Raw genomic sequence first — 24,307 nt, 5'->3', positions numbered from 1 at the left:
ATGTGGGGGACAGCGTTCTCATTAATTCCTTTCTGCTTTTAATAAAAGATTTTAGTTGTTCCACAAGTGCAATGTTTAGCATGGCTATTTCAATCTGGGCAGTCTAATACATAAAAGTCTTTCAACTGTATTGATACTATTCTTAATAGCTTTTAAAAGGTTCACATTTCACAGAAGAGTATACCTTTGAGAGGGTAAATCCAAAACATTTTATACTCATTTCCTAACTCAACATACATAAAGTAAGCCTGCACATCTTTCTGGTGAATGAATGGCAGACTTTCTAGTCAATGAGGCAGAGATGAAACTGTTTCAATTATATGAAATATTAATTTAGCACACAAAAAAACAAAACTATCCAAAAAGTTGGAGTTTACCTACATTTCTAATGTGTTAATAAGCTAGCACACACAACACAAATATGCCAAAATCAAAAGTACTGGATTAAGTTACTTTAGTTTACCCTGAAGTTATTTTTAATACAATTTAAAAACTCACCTGAGCAGCAAGATCTGGATTCTGGCTTAGTGACTGCATCATACTTCTCATGTAGGGAGCAGACAACATGTTTTGCATAAGCTGTGGGTTTTCAGTTATTTGTTGCAATAAGCTCTGCATTCCTGGTGTGTTGAACATACTAGCTGAAGGTTTTTTTTTTTTTTTTAAAAAAAAAAGACATTTTATTAAGAAAAACTTACGTAAACAAAATTAAAGCATTAAAATATACTATAACCTGTGCTTAAATTTTAGCGACTGCAGCTGTACACAGGAGTTCTCCCTTAACAACAGATTCACTTTACACAGATCCAAAACATTAAGTGGAAAATTTCAGAAATAAACAACACATAAGTTTTAAGCTGCAAACTGTTTTAAGTTATCATGATGAAATCTCATGCTGTCCTGCTCCACCCCTTTTTGTCAAGTACATCCATATTGTATCTGTTACCCATCCACTTTGTCACTTAGTAGCTAAACATCGAAGTACTGCAATGCTTGTGTGTTCAAAGTAACCTTTTCTCAATAATGATTTCAAAGCACAAGAGTTGTGTTGCTGGAAATTCAGAGATGCCATTAAGTATGTTTCCTTTAAATGAAAAGGTGAAAGCTTATTAAAAGGAGAAAAAAAATATGATGAGGCTACTAAGATTTACAGTAAGAAACAAATCCTGTAAAATTGTAAAGGAAAAAGTAATTCAGGCCAGTTTTGCTGTTGCCCCTCAGAATATAGAAGTTTTGACTGCAAAAATTATGGTCACAGTTCATGTTAAGTGCTTAGTAGATGGGAAAGGCATTAAATTTGTGTACATATGTTTTAGGGGGAAAAAACAGCACATAGGAACTGGTACTCTGCAGTTTTAGGTATCTACTGGGAGTCTTGCAATGTATGCCTCTCAGGTAAGTGGGGACTACTATGTACCTACTAAACTAAGAAAGAATTTTAAAACTAAGATTTCCAAAAATACATGACCAACATATACCAGTAAAAGAGGACTTGTGATTTTAAGATTCTGGTTGCATTTATAATAAATTCCTTATCTAATTCCTTATCTAAGACTTTAGCTTCTAAAGTCAATTTCAGGCAAAAATTAGATATGGTCAAATTACTGTTGAAAACTACCATAAGTTAAAAAGTCTGGATTAAGTTTCCCTCCAGGATTGCAGAAGATCACTTAATTAAGAATCCTATTAGGCACTCAATGTGCTCATACATTGAAAAAAGAAGCCTCAATCCCATTTTCTTTGGGAAGTGGCACATTTCACTGAGTGAAACAGCAGGCATATTTAATATTTAAGAGATGTTATTTGAGCCAGTAACTAAAGAGCAGTTATTTCAAGCCAGATTATCTAGATTCAAATCCAACCTAACTACTATGCAATCTTGGACAGTAACTTCTTCATATTTCTGTTTCCCCATCTGTAAAATAGAGAAAATATTGTTTACTTTATAGGGTGGTTGTGACAAATTAGTTAATGTATAAAATGCTTGTTATAATTATTCTTACTTTTCTTCTCTTTTTGACTGAGAGCTACAGTTGAATTTCTGTGAATTCAATGTGATAACTCTACTATTTAGGCAATTTTTCTTTGAAAACTAATTAATTTGTTTAACTTGTACCCCACCCCTGACTTTCAATTGCTGACTATATACACTCAAACTCAAAGATATTTGTGGGAGACCAACCTTACCCCAACTGAGTTAACTCCCCCTGCTGGGTGATGAGGCATCAGGCAGCAGCCATGCTGCTAGACTGCCTAGGGTTCCAGTAACAGTGTCTTCGTGTAGAGGAGTGCCTCTCCACAACCCCAGGGACCTCACCTGTCTTTGCAACCCCGCCCCCCTTGACCTTCATTGGACAGGATTTTCCCCAGAATTTATAGTTCCCCAATAAAAGCCCACTCCAAAGTGTGCTCTCTAGCTCTTGCTAGCCTCTATTGTAGATCCTCGCTTCCTAGCTTAGGGAGCCTGAGATAGAGGGCAGAGGAGCCATCCCGGAGCTTGGTTTAAAGGTACACTGTGTGTCTGTGTTTTATTTCTAACTCCCTGAGAATTTCCCCCGAGTGATTTAACAGTTTATCACCCAATATTCTAAAACTTATTATGTTAACTCATTAGCTTTGTCATTTTCCGTTATTCCACCTAATGTACTTTTATCAGGCATAATACACTTGACTCTTCCATTTGACATTCTAGTTTATATAATACTGTTTATAATAATTTGTTTTTCCTATTTTCTCAAGTTGGAAGCATCAATTTAGTTTTTCCATATCCTGGAATCCAAGAAGTATTCTAAGGTTGGCAAACTACAGCCTGCACAGCAAATTTGGCACACAACCTATTTTTGTATAGCCCATAAGGTAAAAATTGTTTTTACATTTTCAAATGATTGGGGAGGGGGGAAATCTAATGAATATAAATATTTTGTGACATGTGAAAAGTATCTGAAATTCAAATTTTAGTGTCTGTAAATCCTATTTTATTGGAACAGTCATGCTGACTTGTTTATTATCTATGGGCACACTTTTGTACTACAAAAGCAGAGTTGGAATACTTGCAACAGAGTATAGCACTATCACTGCTTCATATTGCTGTTCAGTGTGCCACAAACAAGAGTCAGTCAGTTATAATTCATGTCACATGAAATTGCTGTAGCATTTTTTTTTTTTTTTATTACCAGGGCATACCAATCATATCAAAAGAAAATAAGCGGGGTGCGGGGGGGGTGGACTACAAATGAGACGGCAAAACACTGTGTTTATTATGAAATGACACTGAAGACTACAACATACACAGAGATTGCCACACTAAGCACTAATCACAATATTCCCTACTCACAAGAAAGCAATGGTGAGGAAAAATATCAAAATTTAAATATCTTATCACAGCTTAATTTCCTCATGAAAATAAGGCTGGAACCAGAGATAAGTTTCCAAGTGGCTTATTTATTGGCCTATTAAGGAAAGTCATCTACCAACAGTGATTAATTAGCAAACTTAATTAAATTTTAATTGTAGCAGCCAAATAAATCTTAAGTCTACTAACCTTCTGGGAGAACAGTCTTTTCTCAAAGAGTTAAAGACATTGAGCACAACAACAATATGCAATTTAAAACAACATAAATGATTCCGAGTGATATTCCATGGTTACTGATGAGTCAACAGATGTTACTGATACTACTTAGATCTATTGTACTTGAGAAGTCAATGCCAAGTTTGAAGTGACTGAAAATTTGGTTTCATATAAAAAAATCTGCATGGAACAATTGAAGTGAGACTATTTTCAAAGCTGAGAAAATATTAGCACTTTGGAACAACCTGAAGTAGATGTATTATATAAGATGGTGATAAAAATACATGTAAGGTTTGAGTTGGATCAATCTACAAAGCTTATAAAAATAACAAGGTAGTTAAAACTATGGTTATGCATTATTTTATTCATCAGCAGACAATCTGCAAAATATTTTAGTCTGTGATGTTATTGAACTAGATGGAGTATCCATGATGAACATTATTTACTCCTATAAACTTAATAGTCAATCCCATAAATTTTTATTAGAAATAGTTCAATATCCTGACATGCCCAAATACAGTGGCTTCACAGAGATAAAGTTTCATGACTCAGATTAAAATTTTTCTAAATGAGAACCACAACAAAACCAACATCATTAAACATTTAGAAACTTTAAAAATTAGTTTTTTTCTAGAGAATTGGTAATTTATCATTTACATGTGAAACTCACACTGCAGTCAAGTCATTCTGACACCTAAAACTGTTTGAATCACAAGGAAAGTCAAACTGGTGTTTTTGTTTTGTTTTTTGTGCTATCAAAATCTGCAACAAGGAGGTGGGGTTGTGGCTCAGAGGTAAAGCGCTTGCCTAGCATGCGTGAGGCGCTGGGTTTGATTCTCAGCACCACATTAAAAAATAAACTAATTAAAAGTATATTAAAAAAACTGCAACAAGATCTCCCTTCCCACAAATTTGCAGATTTATTTTTGAGTTCATATTACCAGTAGCACTTTCAGCTCCAACCCAAGTGTAAAGGAACTTTCACATTTTAAAATTCACTGAACTGTGTGATTGAGGAAATACTACTTTAAATTTGAAGTGATTAATCTACAATGCAATGGCATGCTAAAGCCAAAGAATCTAGCAAAATTCTATACATGCCTTTTCCAACTGATAAATATGCTGTTAAAACTATAATTTTGAAATAAATACATATTTTAAATGAAAATAAAAGTCTCATTACCTGTCAGTATTAACTGGTGAACATTTACAATTTTGGGTTAAAAAAAAAAATAACATTGTGAACCCCAATTAAACAAAATGGTATCCTCTAAAAGTTCATTCCTCTCATTAGGAGATATGTATGAGAAAAACACTGTACTTAATTATTTCTATATTTTTATTTGCACCAATAAAAAAAATCTGTGGAATTTTGTTCTTCCATGATGTAATAGTCTTAATTTTTGCCTCTTGGCATGCAAAACCTCAAGTATTATCTGAGCCTTTACATGAAAAGTTTGCTAGTTCTTCACTTTCTACATTATTAAATTTTTATAGGAAAAAGAGTCAAGAATTTTGACTGTTACATGCATAATATGTATTCATACATATAATACACATGTCAAAATTTAAAGAGTTGAGTTAGAATCATAATAGTGATCTACATGCTGACAACTGGACAGGCTGGCAGAATAAACTCATTTTTCTTATTTATTTTAATTTGATGGGAGCACCAACATAAAATGTTAGAGCACTAAGTCATTAAATTAAAAACCTCAGTAAAAGTTGCAAAACTGATTTTTTGTATGTCAAAACCCTGCTATTAAAAACTCCAACAGCCTACTGGTTAGGATATTTGATTAAATCTTTGTTCTGTCTGTTCTATATAGCATTTAAAGTAGGAACAAAGCATCTCTCTCAAAAGAACTGTTAATAAGAATTAAATAAGTAAGCAGAATACAGGATTCTTTCTTTTTCTTGATTTAAAAAAGGTTACTGGGCTAGAGTTGCGGCTCAGTGATAGAGCATTTGTCTGGCATGTGTGAGGCACTGGGTTCAATTCTCAACACCACATATAAATAAATAAATAGGTAGATAGGTAGATAAGTAAATACATAAGGTCTATCAATAACTAAAAAGAAATTTTAAAAAATAAAAATGGTATTACTTAAAGCCAGACACAGTGGCTCATGCCTGTAATCCCAGGTATTTGGGAGGCTGAGGCAGGAGGATAGCTAATTTGAGGCCTGGCAACTTAGTGAAACCAGACTCAAAATAAGGGATGAGGATATAGCTCAGCATCCCTGGTTCAATCCCATGATCAACACACACACACACACACACACACACACACACACACACACACAAAGTTGTACTTCAATTTTTATAAAACCTATACTATTATCCAGAAACCTCAGGATATCCACTGGGTTCTATAAAAGAACATATACCACTGTGATCATCAATTACTCTCCTCATTCTGATTCTTCCCTCAGCAATGAGTTTTTAAAATGTTCCTCACCTAGAATATCATTTTTCCACTTCCTCTGCCAAAACAAAAGTATTTTTTAAAATATATCTAGGTCTGCTCATAGAAGGGAAGTGTTACTATACTTCCATTTCTTCTATTTATATGCCAAGTATACAGTTAAGAGAAGTACCCCCAAAAGCCTATGTCTTAGAGGATTAGTTCCCAGCCTATGGTGCTAGGAGAGGTGGCAAAAACTTTAAAAGGTGAGGCCAGAGGAAAGATCACTGAGGGTGTGCACTTGAAGGGGACATTAGACCCTAGTCCCTACTCTTTCTTTCTTCTTTTGCTCTCCAGCTACCACAGAGTGATCAGCTTCCTTTGTCACTCCTTCCTGCCATAATGTACTACCTCTCCACAGGACCAAAAGCAATGGGCCAAGTGACCATGGAGAGAAACCTCTGAAACCATAAACCAAAATAAATCTTCCTTCTTTTAAGTTGATCTATCTCAGGTACACAATACAGTAACACAAAGCTACTAAAGGACCAATCCTGTCACTGTGACTAATGATCACAGACCAAATTCACGGAAAACACTAACATCTGAATTTTAACTATATGGATGGTTTTGTTGGTTTTGTTTTTATTTTCTTGTAGTTGTAGATGGACAGAACGCCTTTATTCTATTTTTTATTTATTTATTTATTTTTAGTTGCAGATGGACACAATATCTTTTTTTTAGTTGCAATTGGACACAATACATTTTATTTATTTAATTTTATGTGATACTGAGGATGGAACCCAGCACCTCTCACATGCTAGGCGAGCGTTTTACCACTGAGCCACAACCCTAGCCCCTATTTATTTATTTTTCTGTGGTGCTGAGGATTGAACCCAGTGCCTCATGCATACTAAGCAAGTTCTCTGTCACTGAGCTACAGTCCCAGCCCATATGAATAGTTTTTAAAAGGCATCCATTTATTGAGTCTAACCTATAGAAAAGTGGACAAAAGTAAATCCCTTATCCACTCATACATCATAATCTCTAGGACCTTTACAAAAACACAGATCCTAAAACCTTCCCACCCCTGAAAAATTATATGCCCCACAAGGTCTGAGGTTAATACCTGAAAATCTAATTTTTACCAAATATGGGTACAGTACCTGTCAAGACTGCTAAAGATTGATCTAGAAAACAAAACCAGATTAAATCGAAGAAATGTGCTCTAGGAATAACAACACAGATAATTATGTGTTCCCTCTGCACTTCAGTTTATCTACTATTGAAATGATACTACCATCCACTTTTCTCAGCACTCTTATGAGCATGTGAAGACACAAAACTGCCTCTGGAAATCTTCAATAGCCCTTTCTACCACAATGCACACAAATGATTGACCATAACATATTTAAAGCTTCCTTTAGAAAAAAAAGTTTGCTGTCATCAATGGGCTTGAACATAGAAATGTATACGGCTTATCAGATGTCAGACTCCAAGGACCTTCCTATAGGTACCAGAAGCACTCACAAAAGAACCAAATTGTGTTCACTGAGATACAATTGTAAGATTTGAACCATTGTTGTACATAAACCAACACCTAAACCCAAGCCTTCAGAAAGAAATGGCCTAAAAAATGGACATACATCTAATAGTTCTGCAGTTTGGTTTGAGAACAGAGCAAAACTCAAGAAAGCATAATGCAAAACATTCACCAAGAACAAGAAGCCCAACAATAGCAATTACCGAAGGATGGAGTCAAGACTAGTTCCTCCCAGACAAAGATGGACATACTACCCAGATCCTCTAATTGTGCCTATCCTGGAGCCCTAGTTTATATGAATCATGTGACACCCTCTCCGATTCAACATATGCCCCAATTTTAAAGTATCCACAGACCACTCTGTTGGCCACAAAATAGTTCCATTTGGCTGCTGCCAAGATCCTACCATATACTGCTTTTATCCCATCCAGGTTTTTCCAAGTTTCAATTCTAATTCTTTTTGCTCTTCATCTTTTATAAAGTTGAGAGAAGCTAGGCAAAAATGGTCATACATACTGTAATATTCCCATGCAAGGGAATACTTTTTGACAAAAAGGAACAAACTAGAGAAATAACATGGATGAATTTCAAAACAAGTATATGAAAGTAAATAAGACACAAGCAGGGGAACCTAATCCACAGTGGCTGTCGATGTGGTGAAAAGAACTAAATAGAAAAAAAGGTATAAAAAAAATTTACTGGAGTGATGGAAATGTTTCATGTCCTAATCACAGTGGCAGGCACCTGGTTATACAAATTCACTGAAATATGAAGAAGCAGACACCTAAAATACACATTTTGCTTGGTACAGTGCACAAGCCTATAATCCCAATGATTCAAGAGCTAGGAGGCTCTTGAAACAGGAGACTGCAAGTTCAAGACCAGCTTCAGAAATTAAACGAGGCCAAGCAACTTAAGAGTAGTTTATCTTTTATTCCCCCTACTTCTCTGACAATAAACAAAGAGCTGCTTGTTTTTCTACCTTTTATTTTTGGGTCACCTTCTCAGTAATAATCTTATTTGCTCTGCATTACTTGAATGACCTCATAATCAAGTCCCCTTCATTAATTTTTGGTTTCTCCAATACATAATTCAAATAGTAACAAGAGTACTTCCTTCATCATTCCTCTGTTTAAATCTTTCCCTGTGTAAGTTCTGGAGATCTACAGTACAGCATAATGACTATAATCAATAACAATGTACTATACACTTGGAAACTGCTAATAACTTTATTCTCACCACAGGAAAAAATATAAGTGTTATGAAGTGACAGATGCTAATCAGCTTGATTTAATCACTCCACAATATATACATATATCAAAACATACTGTACTCCGCAAATGTATACAACTTAAAAATCCTTTCTCTGCCACCCTAAAACACCCCACAAAACCTGCAACACTGAAAGATACTTCATAGAAGGTATACATTATCCACATACAAATAATACAGCAATACTTATAATCCCATTTTAGGTGAAGACAACAATGAAAAAAGCATGAATTATTACACACATACCTCCTACTCCAGGCACCAAATTTGGCCCAGTAGTACTTTGTCCAGCAGTGCCACTGGTAGTACTACCAGCAGTGCCACTCACAGTGTTTGTAGTGCCACTAGAAGCTGATGAGCTCTGGGAAGCCTGTGGAGCCCATGGATTGGGTAAGGGATCTCTATTTTCTGTACGAGAAGGTTGACTACCTTCACCTGAGGATGTACTGCTCACTAAGGAAGCAAATGGATTACCGCCAAACTGTAATTTAAAAAAAAGACATGAAAATCGGAAATAAGCTTTTAAATAATAGATACAGAAACTATTTTTTAATGAAATCACATTCCCCACATTCCTCAATCACACACATATTTGCTTTAGAAGCTACTTTGGGGCTTAAGCCTTGGAACCAGCGGATCACCTGCTCTTGTGCAGCACTCAGCATAGGTTCCTGAATGTCCGTGTACATGCGCCGCAAAGCATTATATCCCCCAGGAATACTTTCAAGGTTGCTCAAGGCTCGGTCCTGGTTTCTCATCATTTCCTGCATCATTGCTGGATTCCTGGCAAGTTCCAATGTCTAAGGAAAAAAAATATGTTTTAAAAAAAGACTGAAATACATAAGAATTACCTTAGTCATTAACTACTGTTAAAGTTTATGGAAAGCCATTGTTTCAGACTAGCCTCTTCCACTATGCCCCAGTACACCAAACCAAACCAGAATGGAGTCACCTGTACTACATGTGCCTTGTAATCAAACTGAACCTGGAAGGTTAGTTTAAAAACAAAATGATAGATTCCAGTTAACCTTAACCAGCATAATAGGAAAGCAACTCTTTACAATGATCAATCTTCAATTTGCTTTTTGTTCCTTGTTTTTACTTTCTTTTTTCTGTTTTTGTTTTTTAGTAAAAGGGTCTGAACCCAGGGGTTATTAACTGCTAAGCCACATCTCCAACCCTTTTTTGAGACAGGGCCTCAATAAATTGGTGAGATTGGCTTTGAACTTGTGATCCTCCTCCCTCGGCCTCTCAAGCCATTATGATTATAGGTGTGCACGACCACACCTGGCTCCCTATTTCTACTTTTTTCAGCTCTTTTTTTTTTTTTTTTTAATCTCCCAGAAGCAAAATTCATTTGCTCTACTTATGAGAAGACACACTTTATTTTACAGAATGAGGTATAAATTCAGAATCACAAAAGCCAATTTGAGCTTTACACCAAATTTATTATAATTTTTAAGTCAGAAAACTATTTTAAATAATTCAAGGTAGATTTTACCTCAAAAAGTAAGCTACAATTCAAATAACATCAAAAAGGAAGCATTTTGTTATGAATAAATTGCCCATATCCAGAACTGAACCTTTTGTTTCTTAAATCCTCAAAATAAGTGACTTTTAAATGTAGCATAAAAATCCTGGGTTCATATAGTCATCAGGAGCGGAGCTGTGGCTCAGTGGTGGAGTACATGCCTAGCATGTGTGAGGCACTGGATTCAAATCTCAGCACTATATAGTTACTAATTAATTAACTAAAGGTCCATCAAAAACAAAAAAAAAAAATTTTAAATAGTCCAAATTAGTGCTTTGATGAGTTTTCCTAAACAGTGATCAGAATTCTCTTTAGCTTAGTAGTAAATGCAGGGCAATCTGTGTCACCATAGAAAATTTAAAAAGAAACATAATTTTTTGGGTAAATAAACTGAAATTATTTTTCTACATACTTGTCTCATTATATCTGGATTATTCAGCATATGACTAATTTCTGGATTTCTCTGTATCAACTGCTGCATTTGTGGATTGGCCATAATTAACTGCCTCATTAGATCAGGATTTGAGAGCATGCTCTGGACGAAGGGATTTTCCATGATCTGGACCATCATTTCAGGGTTAGACAAAAGTTGTCGCTGCATTTGGCTCTGTAGTTCAGAGAAGTTGGTAGTATTCAAACCTAAGCTACTCAGACCTGCAAGTCCTCCAAGGCCACCTAACAGGGAAAAAAACACATAAGAAATTTTAACATTACCATGCCTGTGCTAAAATATGAAGATTCAAAAATATTATCTGACTCAATAGTACAAGAAACAGTTTTAAAACAAAAACAGAGTTCCTATTACTCACAGACATTTTATTTCTATACCTGAAATTAGCCAAAACTAATACTGATGGCACTAGGTTCAATTCTCAGCATCACATATAAATAAATAAAGGTCTATCAACAACTAAAACAATATTTTTTAAAAAAAATGTATTTGGTCCTTCTCCTTGGTTCCTGACAGAGTTCCTAAAACCCTTAGAATTTTCAGAGTGGTAGGTGTGATGTCTTTTGTAATTCATAATAGACTTTTTTGATTTTTTAAAGCTAATTAGGGCTAAAAGTATAGGGTCCCTTCACGCCTCAGGACAGAGCTGGTCATCTGAAAGACCAAAGGATGAAATGGAACTTTGAGCCCCATCTACTGACCTCCAAAAAGGGAAGGGGATAGAGTTGAGAGGTCTACACAAACTTTCTAAAAACATCTTTCAGGGTTGGTGAGAACACCTAGATAAGAGAACAGTGTATTAATTAGGGTATGGAAGCTTTTTGCTCATCCTCTACCCCTCTCCATACCCACACACCTTGCCCTATTTACCTGTTCAAAGCATTGTTCTGTTCCAGTTATATTTACTTGTTTATCATAAAGGATACAAGTAAAGTGTTTCCTGAGTTCTGGGAGACCTTCTAGCAAATTCTATACTGAGGGCCGCTGGGCAAAGGAACTCCCAGTTTTATAGCTGATTCATCAAAAGTATAGGGTGGCCAGAAACTTCCAATTCATGTTTGAAGTGGGGATAGTCTAACATGTGAGTCCTGACAACTAACTTGTAATAAACAGTGTCAAAACTAAGCTGAATGTACAACTATAATGCACCAATAAAAAATATGAGAAAAAAGACTGAATTGAACATTGAACATCCACAGCTGGTTTCCGAGAATCGGTTGGTATCAAAGCATCCCGGAAGATGCCAGCTAAAGAAAGTGGCGGGACCCCACACAGGACTACATTATGAATAAAAAAATTAAGGATCTACATCCAGAGAGTACAATGAGAAACATCTACATAATGAAGGATACAAAAAGGTTTCAGACCAAGAGCTTCCATGGGGAAAAGAGGCAGTATTTTTTTAATATTTATTTTTCAGTTGTAGTTGGACACAATACATTTATTTTATTTACTTGTTTTTATGTGGTGCTGAGGATTGAAACCAAGGCCTCGCACCTGCTAGGCGAGTGCTCTACTGCTGAGACACAACCCCAGCTCTGGGAAAAGAGGCATTTGAAGAGCAAGATGCTATGTTTGTTTTGTTTTTCTTTTTCTTCCCCACATTTCTTTGTTTTCTAAAACATCAGGTGACTAAAAACAGATGAATATAAGGCATGAGTTCAGAAGTGAGGTAAATTGAGGTAGAAATGTGGAGGATCAGCAGAATATAATAATAATAATGAAAAGATAATGTCACTCAGGGAGACTAAAAGAAGAATGAATAAAAGAATTTCCCAGAATTCTGGGAAAATAATAATCACACCACGAACGGGGGTTGGGGGGGGTGGGAATCCTACAAGTGAGATAGAAAAGGACTGGTTAGAAAGTTAACTATAGAAAAAACAATATCTAGGAGTTACAGGAAGGAAATTTCAAGGAGAGATTTTTAAGCATTAGGAGTTGTAGCTCAGCAGCAGAGTGCTCGCCTGTCACATGCAAGGTGCTGGGTTCAATCCTCAGCACCACATAAAAATAAATAAATAAAATGAAAGTATTGTGTCCAACTACAACAACAAAAAATATATTTAGAAAAAAAAAAGAGAGAGACTGATTTAAAAATGGTGTTTACTATATTTGAGAGGTCAGTAGCAATCTTATCAAGGAATTTTCTGTGACATGATGGGACAAAAAAATAAAAGTCAACTTAGTGAAGGGAAAATATACTCAAAAAAACAGAAAATGCCTTTTCTAAAGACAGCTGAGAAGGGAACCTACAGAGAGGATGGTAAGATTCAACAGCTTTACAGATAACAACCAGCAAAAAGAAAAGTTGAATATAGAAAAGAAAAAAAGAGTAATTGACCAAAAAAAAAGACAATGAGGTAAGAAGCCGGGGTAGGATTAAGACTAGAATTAATGGGATTAGGGAGCTTTGTAGCTTCAAACAAATTAATTAAAAGCCTCTCTAGCCTTCAATATTCTTGTCTATGAAGTAAGGAAAGATGACATAAATTTACCTTAACAACATCCTTCATAAGTATGAACACTAATTATATCCTAATCTCTCTAGCGTTCATGTTAATAATTTTGCCATCTACTCCATGTTCGTACAAATATGTCAAAATACACTGTCATGTATAACTAAAAAGAACAAATAACAATAAATAATTTTGCCACCTAAAATTTACCTGCCTTAATCAAAGGAGACATTTAGCATAATACCTTTTTAAAATAAAAGCAACAATTTTTTTTAAAAAGTAAATATGAATATTCAAATTCATGCCAGTCTCTAAAATCCTTCCATAGTATAACTGAATTGGCATAGTATAACTGAATTAATAAACTACTTACAGAAAGGATACAAAGTATGTTATGATCTTGATATGTGAAAATTGTGCATATAAAAAACAATGACATTTCAAGGTACTATACTAGACATACAATTTAAAGACTGAAAGAGGCTTTAAGTCATTCATCTATCTATTTCAACTTTTGTTAGCTTCAGAATATTTTTTACTTTTCACAGAACTCCAATTAAAAAAAAAAAAACGGATACAAGAAAAGTAGTTTTAGCTAATATAGAAGATCCTTAACTGCTGGGCTTGCTCTCAGGTCACAGTCCTTTTATGCATTCAGGACAGTTAGAAAGTAATTAATATAGTCTAATTCTTTCATTTTACAAATGAAAAAAATTATTGATCAACAACTGGTTAAACTTCCTAAGATGTAATTATGTAGTGGTCAGATCAGGTATACAAACACTACATCTTTCATTATGAAAGAGAACTGTGTCATTTACTGACGACTTATCAAATGCAAATGTAAGCTAATCAAATACACTTGTATTCCCAACTTTTTCTTAACACCATCAATTATAGAAGAAAACTGCAGAAGGTTTTTAAAATTTGTTGTTAAAATTACTTAACATTTTATTCTGTCATTTATCTAAAGCTACCCTGGGAGGAAAAGGAGTTATTTGATTTCTACAAAAAATGACTAACACCACTTACCTAAACCAAAAGGGTTGCTAGTAGTAGAACCAGATGTTGAATTACTATTAGGAGCTGAAGAGGTGGTAACATTGTTTCCAGTGGTATTTGTTTGCTGAGCTGAATGGTCTTGAGGCCTAGAGAAAATAATTGAATCAAAATAAGCAGTAGAGCTAATTATTTTTAAAAGAACCTCTGATATCCCAATATCCAGAAACAAAGGGTAAATTCCAGATTCAAATTATCATAAAAATAACTAAGGGCTAGGGGAAAAAAAAAAAAAGCAGAAACATAGTAAAACCTTATAAAATACAAAATATACGCAATTGGCCCTCCTCTTTGAGTATGATATACACATAAGTATTTGTGTGTGTGTGTGTGTGTATAATATATATATAATAAGTATTTCATTACTTTCAAATATACTGATTACATCTTAAGAAAGGGAGAGAGGTTACACCTTACAGAAGATAATTGATGATTGGTCACATCTACAAAGCTTAACTATATAAGGAACTTTTTATCTATCCCCTTCTAATTCTACAGGGCTGGGGGCCAGTTTTACTTTGATCCTTGAAATTTTTAAAACAAAAAAATAAGAAGAAAGAATTCATCAAAGCCGGGCACGGTGGCACACGCCTATAATCCTAGTGGCTTGGGAGACTGAGGTAGGAGGATGAGTTTGAAGCCAAGTCTCAGCAACTTGGCGAGACTTAGTAAGACTTTATCTCTAAATAAAATATAGAAAAGGGTTAAGAGTGTGGCTCAGTGGCTTTAAAACCTTAAAAAAAAAAAAAAAAGATTCGCCAAAAAAGTTGAAAAGGTTGAGATAGAATTAACTAAATCTATGGCTTCTTTTTGATTCCAAGATGTACAGTTTTTCATTTTAACTGTGAAAACAGTATCTTGACTTGCAACTACTTGTACAGTCAGGCATTAACTCTAATGCCTGCACACATGTCCCTCTGTAGTACTGAGTGACTGAGTAGACATAGCATACACATTGAGTTAGATTACCACATGGAGTGTCCTCAGAAATTTACACCATTAATTGTCACTGAAAGATATTATTACGTGTGTATAGAGGAGCACAGAACAGGAACAGGAGAAACAAATTTTTTCATTAGTAAAGGAAATAATTGTTATTGGTGGAACACCAGAATAAAAACTTGAATAGATATCAACAGCTGGAAGAAAATCCTGGAGAACACACCATAGTTCTCAAGAAATGTTGTACCATTGATGATCTTGACAGAACAGAATTTGATATCATAGGGAAAATATGGACAATGATGACTTGGTCAAAAGAGGATTCAGAAGACTTACAACCAATGTGAAGCAATTTTAGAAAGACTTTAACCAATTTATGTCATTTATATCTTTTTGTATGTACACAAGTGATATGATAAAATCCCATACCCAAATAAGTCAAAAGTCACTCTATTATGGTTTGGATGAGATGTCCCCCATGTGTCCTCTCACTTGTGAGACAATGCAAGAAGGTTTATACCAGTGTAACTCCACATCAAGTTCAACCAGAATAGCATCCGAATTAGAATAAGTTATACTTCATGTATGTATAATATGTCAAAATACACTCTACTGTCATAATATATATCTAAAAAAGACCAAATTTTTTAAAAGAGCTCAGTAAAATATAAACTTAAAACCTTAAAATCAGTGAATTAATCCCTTGATAGACATTAACTCGATGATGGTTCTGTAAGCAGACAGGGTGTGTGGCTAGAGGAGGTAGGTCATTAGAAGGTATGCCTATGGGATTAATACTTTGTCCCTGGTAAGCATTGTCTGTCTGTCTGTCACTCTCTCTGCTTCCTGATGGCCATGTCCTGAGCCACTTTCCTCTTCTGCCATGATGTTCTGCCATACCTTGGGCTCTGAGCAATGGAGTCAGCTATCTACAGACTGAGACCTCTACAAACGTGAGCCCCAAATACACTTTTCTTCCTCTAAAATTGTTCTTGTAGGATCTTTTGATCACAGCAGTAAAAATTCAGATTAAAACACACTCCATCAGTAAAAGATAAAAAAATAAAATTGTGACAAGAAAATTCCAGCTTAATTAGGAGTATTCTGAGTGACACACAAAATAAAGGTCTCTCTCTTAAAAGCTGATGGTGCTCAATTTAATGAAATATGCTTACTAATTTGTATTTGCTAAGATACCCAAGATCTTTGTCTAAAAATTTCCCTAAAACAAAAATAACTAAAAATGTATTAACTTGCTTATTCTCCAATTCAAATAACTTAGATATGATGACTCAATACTGCTGAATCCTCTAAAGTATTAAATGATTATCTGACAATGTTTAAGTGCTACTGTTTTCTAAAACATTTTATCAACAGTAACAGAGAAAGGAATTTTAGGAAAGCCCTTTAAAGTCAAGACTTTTTTTAAAAAGAGAAATATAAATATTTATTACAGTTTAAAGATATGTGTCTTCTAAAACCATACCTGTTTTGTGTTTTGATGACAAGGTGAACGGTAAGTCCATCATGAATTCCATGCTGACTCAAAGTATCTTGATCTTTTAAAATTTTTCCAGCAAATATCAACACAAGTTGGTCAGTATGTGATTTAAAACGTTTAGAGATTTCTTCCTTGAACTAAATAAGATAAAAATAAATATGTATTACAGGTATTTATGAAACACCATCCAATTTAGTTTCTAAAAGTACCTCAAATTCAAACAATACAATAACACATCTTTTCTATGTTAAATTACCACTTATCTCTAACAAAAATCTTATTTTGATGTACATATTTTATATTCTAACTTCTGCTAAAGTCTAACAGTTCATTGCTTCCAATATCCTTTTCTTTAAAGTCAATGGGACCAAATTTAGTTCAAGCCACAAATTACAAGTTTACAATAAGCTATTCCTCAGATTTCCACCTCCAGTTCTGCTCCTCTACTTCTAATTGCATACATGTACAGCCAACCTCATGGTCTATTATACCGACTATCCATAGTAATTTTTGCATTCAACAATTAACAAGTACTACTATGAAGAAACAAAATAAAAAGTAAAAATCTTTCCCTGAAAGTTAGTAGTCCATTGAGAATCAGTCAAGTACATTACAAAGTACAGAGGAACACAGAAGGCAATTAGACAAGGCTTTCCAGAAGTGAAAACCAAAAAGAGATTAGGAAGTATCCACGAAAACCTGGAGAGGATTATCTAAAAACATGCAAAAACAGGAGAGAAAAGAACCTGATAATAGAACGATAAGCTAATATAATAGATCACCATTTCTCAGATTTTTACTAAAATCACTAGAACACTTAGGCTTACCCAACTGTTCAAATCAGGAAAACCTCACAATGGACCTAGGAATCTACATTAACAGACTGCCTCAAGGAATCAGTCCAAATTTTTAAAAAAGAATAACCCTCTTCAAATCACTCTATGTGACTGCCTTATAGCAGTGGAACTAAGACAGCACTACTGCTAAGGAGATTTTTTTGGAAATAAATGGGTCATAAAACAAACCTTGGAAATTTCAAGTAATTAAATCAAAAGTATAAGAATGCTATTATATTACAAATCGGTAACAGAAAATGGGTGACACACTGGGGAGTGATAATGACCAAATTATACTGTTATATCATGTGTATCTATAAATATAGAACAACGAAGCCCACAATTAAGTACTCCAATAAAAATAATGCATCAAAAATATATTAGTTGGGGTTGGGGATATGGCTCAAGCAGTATCGCGCTCGCCTGCATGCCTGTGGCGCGGGTTCGATCCTCAGCACCACATACAAACAAAGATGTTGTGTCTGCTGAAAACTAAAAAATAAATATTAAAAAATTCTCTTTCTCTAAATATATATATATATATATATATATATATATATATGAATGAAAAATAACCCAGGAATGAAAAAGAGGAAGAGAGGAAGAAGAGAGAAAGGAGAAGGGGAAGAGGAGGAAGATGACTAAGAAGAAGAAATTCGTAATAAAAATTATTTTTAAAGTTCCCAAACAAATAAACCAAACATTTCTAAAAATGGGTCAAAAAGGAAACTTGAGAAGAAGTTAGGAAAATATTTTCAACTGAGCAAAAAAGAGGTAAAAGTGTTGAAATTTGTGATATGCAGCTAAATCAACGATTTAGGAAATATATAATATTAAAGGCTGATATTTAAGAAGAAAGGTCACATTACACAGTAAATTGAGTTTCCATCTTTAGAAATCAAACAGCAAACTAACCCAAAGGATAAGAACAGAAATCAATAAAACAGATGTACAAGACAAAAACCTTTTTAAAATCTCAGTAAAACTGATGAAACCTCTAGCTAGCTGGATCAAGAAAAAATCAGAAGACATAAATTAACAAAATCAAAAACAACAGAAAGGAAGCAAGCCTCATAGACTTTAAAAGATAAGGAATACTACAGAAAAATATCAACAACTTGAATAAAATGTACCAAATTTTTTTGAAAGATGCAAACCAATCTACCAAAACACATTCAATCTTACAAAAACCAAAGAGAGAATCTTAAAATATTTCATGACACCAGTATTACCCTGATACCAAAACCAGTGAAAAGAGCATATAAGAAAATTACCAACCAATCTCTTTCTCTCAAACATAAATGCAGAAATCCTCCAGAGAATACTACTAAACCCAATCCAGTTATACAGAAACAAGAAAAAGTTTTAATGACCAAGTAGGATTAGCCTGAATATGTGAGGCTAAGTCAACATTTGGGGGGAAAATAAAATCAATGTTAATTCACTACATTAACAGACAAAACAAGAAGAAAAACCACACAATCATATTAATCAATGCTGAAAATCATTTGACAGAGTTCATTCAAGACAAAATTCTCCACAAATTAGGAATAAAAAAGAGGCCTACTGACCTGGAATAAAGTGCATCTACAAAAAAAAAAAAAAAAATCTGTGGTTAACATCTCAAGGGTGAACCAATACCTTTAAAATCTGGAACAAGGCATGATGTCCACTCTCCCAAGAAGAAACACAAGTTCAAAGCCAGCCTTAGCAACTTAGCAAGGCCCTAAGCCAATTAGTGAAACGCTGTCTCGAAAACCAAAAGGGTTGGGGATGTATCTCAGAGGTAAAGCGCCCTGGGTTCAATCCCCAGTACAAAAAAAAAAAAGTGTACTTGATTCCTGAGAAAGGAAAAACTATGGAGATAGAAAAAGCATCAGGGATTGCTAGGGGTTAAAGAGAATAGGAAGAGTATATGTGTCATTTATACAGTTGTCAAATTTCACAGCATCTACATATACCAATACTGAACCTAATATAAGCCATGGAGTTTGGGTAATGGTATCTATGAAGACTCACCAATTATAATGAATGTACTACTCTGAAGCATGATGCTGATGGTGGAGAAAGTTGGAGGAAAGGGGAAAGGATATGGTAACTATCTGTACTCTAAATTTTCCCATGAACCTAAAACTGCTTTAAGAAATAAAAAGTCTTCTTTTACCCCTAATTCATGCTAAAAAATAAATATTTTTGAGACAATTGGGAACTTTAAGGAGAGTACATAGTGATGAAATTAAGGTAAATGGTAACGCAGGATAATATATTGACAATCTTTTTTTTAAAAGAGTTCTTATCTTTCAGATAACATGCAATATATTAAGTGATAAGCTGATAAGAATATTACAAAATAATAGGGAAAAGGGAAAAAGCCTTAAGGATAAGTAAGTAATCCTGAAACAACGACAGCTATGAGACTACCAAAGCTGGATGAAATAACTTACTATTATTATCTCTACTTTTATGGTGCTGGGGATTAAACCCAAGGTCTCACGCTTAGTAAGTGTGAGACCCTACCACTGAGCTATATCTCAAGCCCAATTTCTGTATGTTTAAAATTATCCGTAATAAAAAAGGAAAAAAACCTTAAAGACAGAGGAATAACAAGTAACCTGGAATTTTATATCCAACAAAATATCCCTCAGAATGAACTTGAAATATACCAAAAAAATGGAGAGAATCTGTTAGACACATTGAAAAGAGAGAAATTTGTCACCCAGCAGACATACACCACAGGAGATATTAGAGTATTCAGGGATAAGAAAATGATTCTAGATAAATGAATAAGAAGACAATTAAAAACGTGTGTGTATATGTGTATGTGTATGTATGTATGTATATATATAAAAATCTAAGTTAAAATTAATTTTATAAAGCCCTAGAAAGTCTTCTGTCCTGTGACAGGGAGGGAGAGACAGAAGAAAGGAAAATCTAAGAGGGTGTAAATGGAATTCTACTGCTCTACAGTCTGCATTATCTGAAAAGAGTAAGTATTTACTAATTTAGACATTTCATAAGTTAAGATTCATATGGTAATCTCCAGGATATAAAAACAGTATACATCTACCAACCTAAAAAGGAAGAAACTGAAATAATACAAAATACTCAATTCAAAGAAGAGAAAAAAGCATAGAATAGGTAGGAAAAATAAAAATCAAATGGTAAATGTAAACCAGAAGTATCAGTGACTACATAAGACTGTATGTGGAAAGATGGAACTGCCAGACTGGATTTTAGAACCAAACTTCATGATGCTTTTAAAAAGACAAATTTATAAAAGGTTGAAGTAAAAATAATGGATAGAGTCCATGCAAAAACTAACCAAAGAAAGCCAGCAAGGCTTATTCTAACAGACAAAGCAGACTTAACACAAAAGCAACCAGTGCATGGCAACATTATAAACAAACAAGATGATTAAAAACTTTAATCACACTTCATATTATAGCCTCAAAATATATAAAACAAAAGTAAATGGAACTACAAAGAAAAACAGACAAATCCACTCAGGAGATTTTAACACATTTATCTCAATAACTGACAGACTACAATGAGAAAAACTTACTAAGGATATAAAAGACATAAACATTAACAGATGATCTAACTGGCATAACTAGAATACTACACCCAACAACTACAGAATAAGCATTCTTTTGAAGTACTCTTACAAAATTAGATCATATGCTAAACCATAAAACAAATCAACATATTTCAAAGCATTAAAATCTTACCAAGTATGTATTCTGATCACATTAAAAACAGAACCAAAAAATGACTATAAATCAACAGTGTGATCCTACTGGAAAAGATTCTCTAAGTGAGACAATGGAAAGATCTAGCCATTAAAAAACAAAAAAGCACAATAAATTGCACTATTATTAACAGAGTAAAAGGTAATTCAGAGAAAAAAATATCTGGAATACAAATAAGCAACAGCTGAAATCCACATTTTATAAAGAACGTCTTTAAATCACCAAAAAGTGATCCAACTGAAAAAAATCAGAGACTGCAAAAGAAACATTATCAAAAAAGGGAAAATATAAAATACAGGAAAAGACGTTCTTTCTCTTTAATAGTCAGGTAAACTTAAAATTAAAACCAGCAACCCATCCACTAAGTGGTTCAAATTAAGAATATGACAGTGTTGCAGAGTATGTGAAGCAACTGGACTCTGCAGGTTGAATTAGTATATTTTAGAAAATATCATATAATAGAAGCTGAAGATATGCTTACATTGTGACTCAACATTACATGTCCTCAGGTACACCAAAACCCACAAAGTTCAAACCAGGATTACTTATATTAGCCAAAAACTGAAAACAACTCAACTATCCCTCAATTGCAGAATAAATTATAGTATACTCATTTAATAGAAAAATGACAACAAATAAACTATAGCCATATGTCATCATGGATACCCAAATGCAGAATAAAAGAGGCTAATCAACAAATGAAAACCAATTGTGTGATCTCATAAAGCGGGAGGAGGGAGCAAAATTCATAGTGTCAAAAGTGAGAAGAGTGGTTACCTTTAGGAGGCGATTTTATATAAGGGATCACAAGGTGACGTTTTGGGAGTTGATAATATTCTACATTCTTGACCTCTGTGCTAATACATGGAGCTATGCATTTATGATGTATGCATTCTTCTGTGCTACACTGTAATAAAAAGTTTTAAACGTTGACTCTGAAGCAGGAAGTCAAAATACAAGTACTCACTTGACCTGAGCAATTTCAAGTGATAAGGAAGAAATTAAAACATGCCTTGTCTTTGGCAAGTCATCTGAAAGGAACTGGAATGAAGAGGTCCTAGTTTTAGGCAGCAGACCACACTGGATAAGACATGAATAAAAGAAAATCACCCAAGAATCAAGAGATGACCATTCATGAGTACCACAGCACAGATGAGACCGGATATCCAAAACAGCAGCAACCACAGAAAATTGTGGAACATCAGTGAATAGTTCAGTTGAACCCTTTGACATAGTTCAAAAATCATTTTATTATGCAGCAAATCTGTTTTCTGACATAATGCACACATTATCTTCTTAAAAAAAAAAAAAAAAAAACTCAAGAAATCAAAGTCCTAAAAGACTAGAACTGAGAAATCACCCTTTCACAAAATTAGAGCTGCTGACAATTAAGGTCACTGAATACTAGGAGGATCCTCCAAACTCATAGGACTCTTGGATCTTAGAAACACCTTAGGCTTGAAATATGGACTAATGGCACTGTTGAAAGTCAGAAAATGTTAAAAATGGTGACAGGATACAGCTATACTTATAGTACTATACAAAGGGCAACTATATAATCTGACTACTGTTCTTATACTGTTCTATACTTCTATACTTCAGTTCTTATAAAAAAATTTTCCAACAATCAATGTCAACTAATTTAGGTATTATAACCACTCCCAAAATAGAAGACTAATGCAATTTTGATGTGTTCTTAGAACATTATCCAAAATTTGGAACAAGCAAAAACCAAGAGATTAAGAATTTTATAAATTCTGCCACTATTCCATCTGAAACCTTAATATTATGCAATACCAGACACTTTCCCAAATAAAATGTATTTTAAAAATTTTAATCCAAATATGACTGAGTAAAAAATGTTTTATTATCTAAATGGTGTTTGCAGAAAGGTCAAAAATTCAGCACATACTTAAAAAGATTCTTATATTTCTATTCTGCTCCCTAAAAAGGGAAAAGTAGATGGAAATAGCCAGTTTACACTGGCTTCAAAATTTCTAGAAATTTTCTCTCTAGCATTTGAATCTAACTTCCTGTTGTTTTATGTACTACATGCTTATCAGACAATAACAAAATAAAAACTGGAAGCTAACTAGTATTGACATTAATTTTAGAAAATCTCAAAGCTGCTTTAGACACTCCTCCTACTGAAATAAAAAAACTTATTTCAACAACCTATGCAAAATATTTTCACCTATTTAAAGAATAACTAAAACCATAAAGAATTTTTATCATTTCCATTAAACTGACTAGCTATTTAAGTTAAAGACTACAATGACCATCATTAACTCAAGATGAAAGATACATGATAGAATGGGCCTCTAAAGATCCATATTTCCTACAAATATGCATGTCCTACTCTGGGCTTGCAATGACAACTTATAATAACCAACAGAAAACTACTAGAATTTTCCTCAAAACAGCCACAAGAATCAAAATCCTAATGCACCTTAATAGGCAATTTAATGATTTGAAAACCAACCCAGCATGGCCAAAAACAATGTTCAATAGCTCCTCATTTTCCCAACATCATCCAAAAGTCAAGAGTTTTCACATCGGTGGATTCTCTAGTTAACTGATGTTTACCCATATGAGCACCAAAATTGCTTTCCACCCTGAGGAATATAACTTTTTGATAATGATGAATTACAGAACTGCTGTTCTGTAATACAATAACTGTTCAAACTCTCAATGTCCTATATCTGCTTTTTGTGCCAGACTATCAGCTCATCTTTAACAGCATACCTCCTCTCCATATTTGCTATTTTTAACTTGGGGAAGAAACAAACAAATAATCAAGGAAACCATACAATATACAATGCTGAAAGAATATGAGGTGCTACCATGAAACAAATTGCATTAAGATTATGATGCCAGCTTGCAGCTGTTCAAGGCCCACTTTTTTTTACTCTCTGTTCTTGATCATTTTGGGGAAGAAAATATGACACAAACTTAGTTCATGTGAAAGACAGAACACTCAAAGTGTTAG

The 24,307-nt window shown here is 34.1% G+C and overlaps 1 protein-coding gene across 1 annotated transcript in view; it reads right to left on the bottom strand.

The window, feature by feature from the left end:
- The window catches only part of Ubqln1 (ubiquilin 1), a 44,836-nt gene that overhangs the window by 8,722 nt on the left and 11,807 nt on the right, over positions 1-24,307 (bottom strand). Inside the window, exons 2-7 of the mRNA XM_027955610.3 lie at positions 16,719-16,870; positions 14,264-14,379; positions 10,734-10,996; positions 9,432-9,590; positions 9,037-9,271; positions 499-641 (exon numbers count right to left, since the gene is read on the bottom strand). Of these exons, the coding sequence (XP_027811411.1) occupies positions 499-641; positions 9,037-9,271; positions 9,432-9,590; positions 10,734-10,996; positions 14,264-14,379; positions 16,719-16,870 (1,068 nt within the window). The remainder of the gene's footprint in view (positions 1-498; positions 642-9,036; positions 9,272-9,431; positions 9,591-10,733; positions 10,997-14,263; positions 14,380-16,718; positions 16,871-24,307) is intronic.

This window comes from Marmota flaviventris, chromosome 13, assembly GCF_047511675.1.
Source record: "Marmota flaviventris isolate mMarFla1 chromosome 13, mMarFla1.hap1, whole genome shotgun sequence".
NCBI lineage: Eukaryota > Metazoa > Chordata > Mammalia > Rodentia > Sciuridae > Marmota > Marmota flaviventris.
Note: the sequence above shows the minus strand (reverse complement) of the source record. Positions and strands in the feature narration are given on the sequence as shown.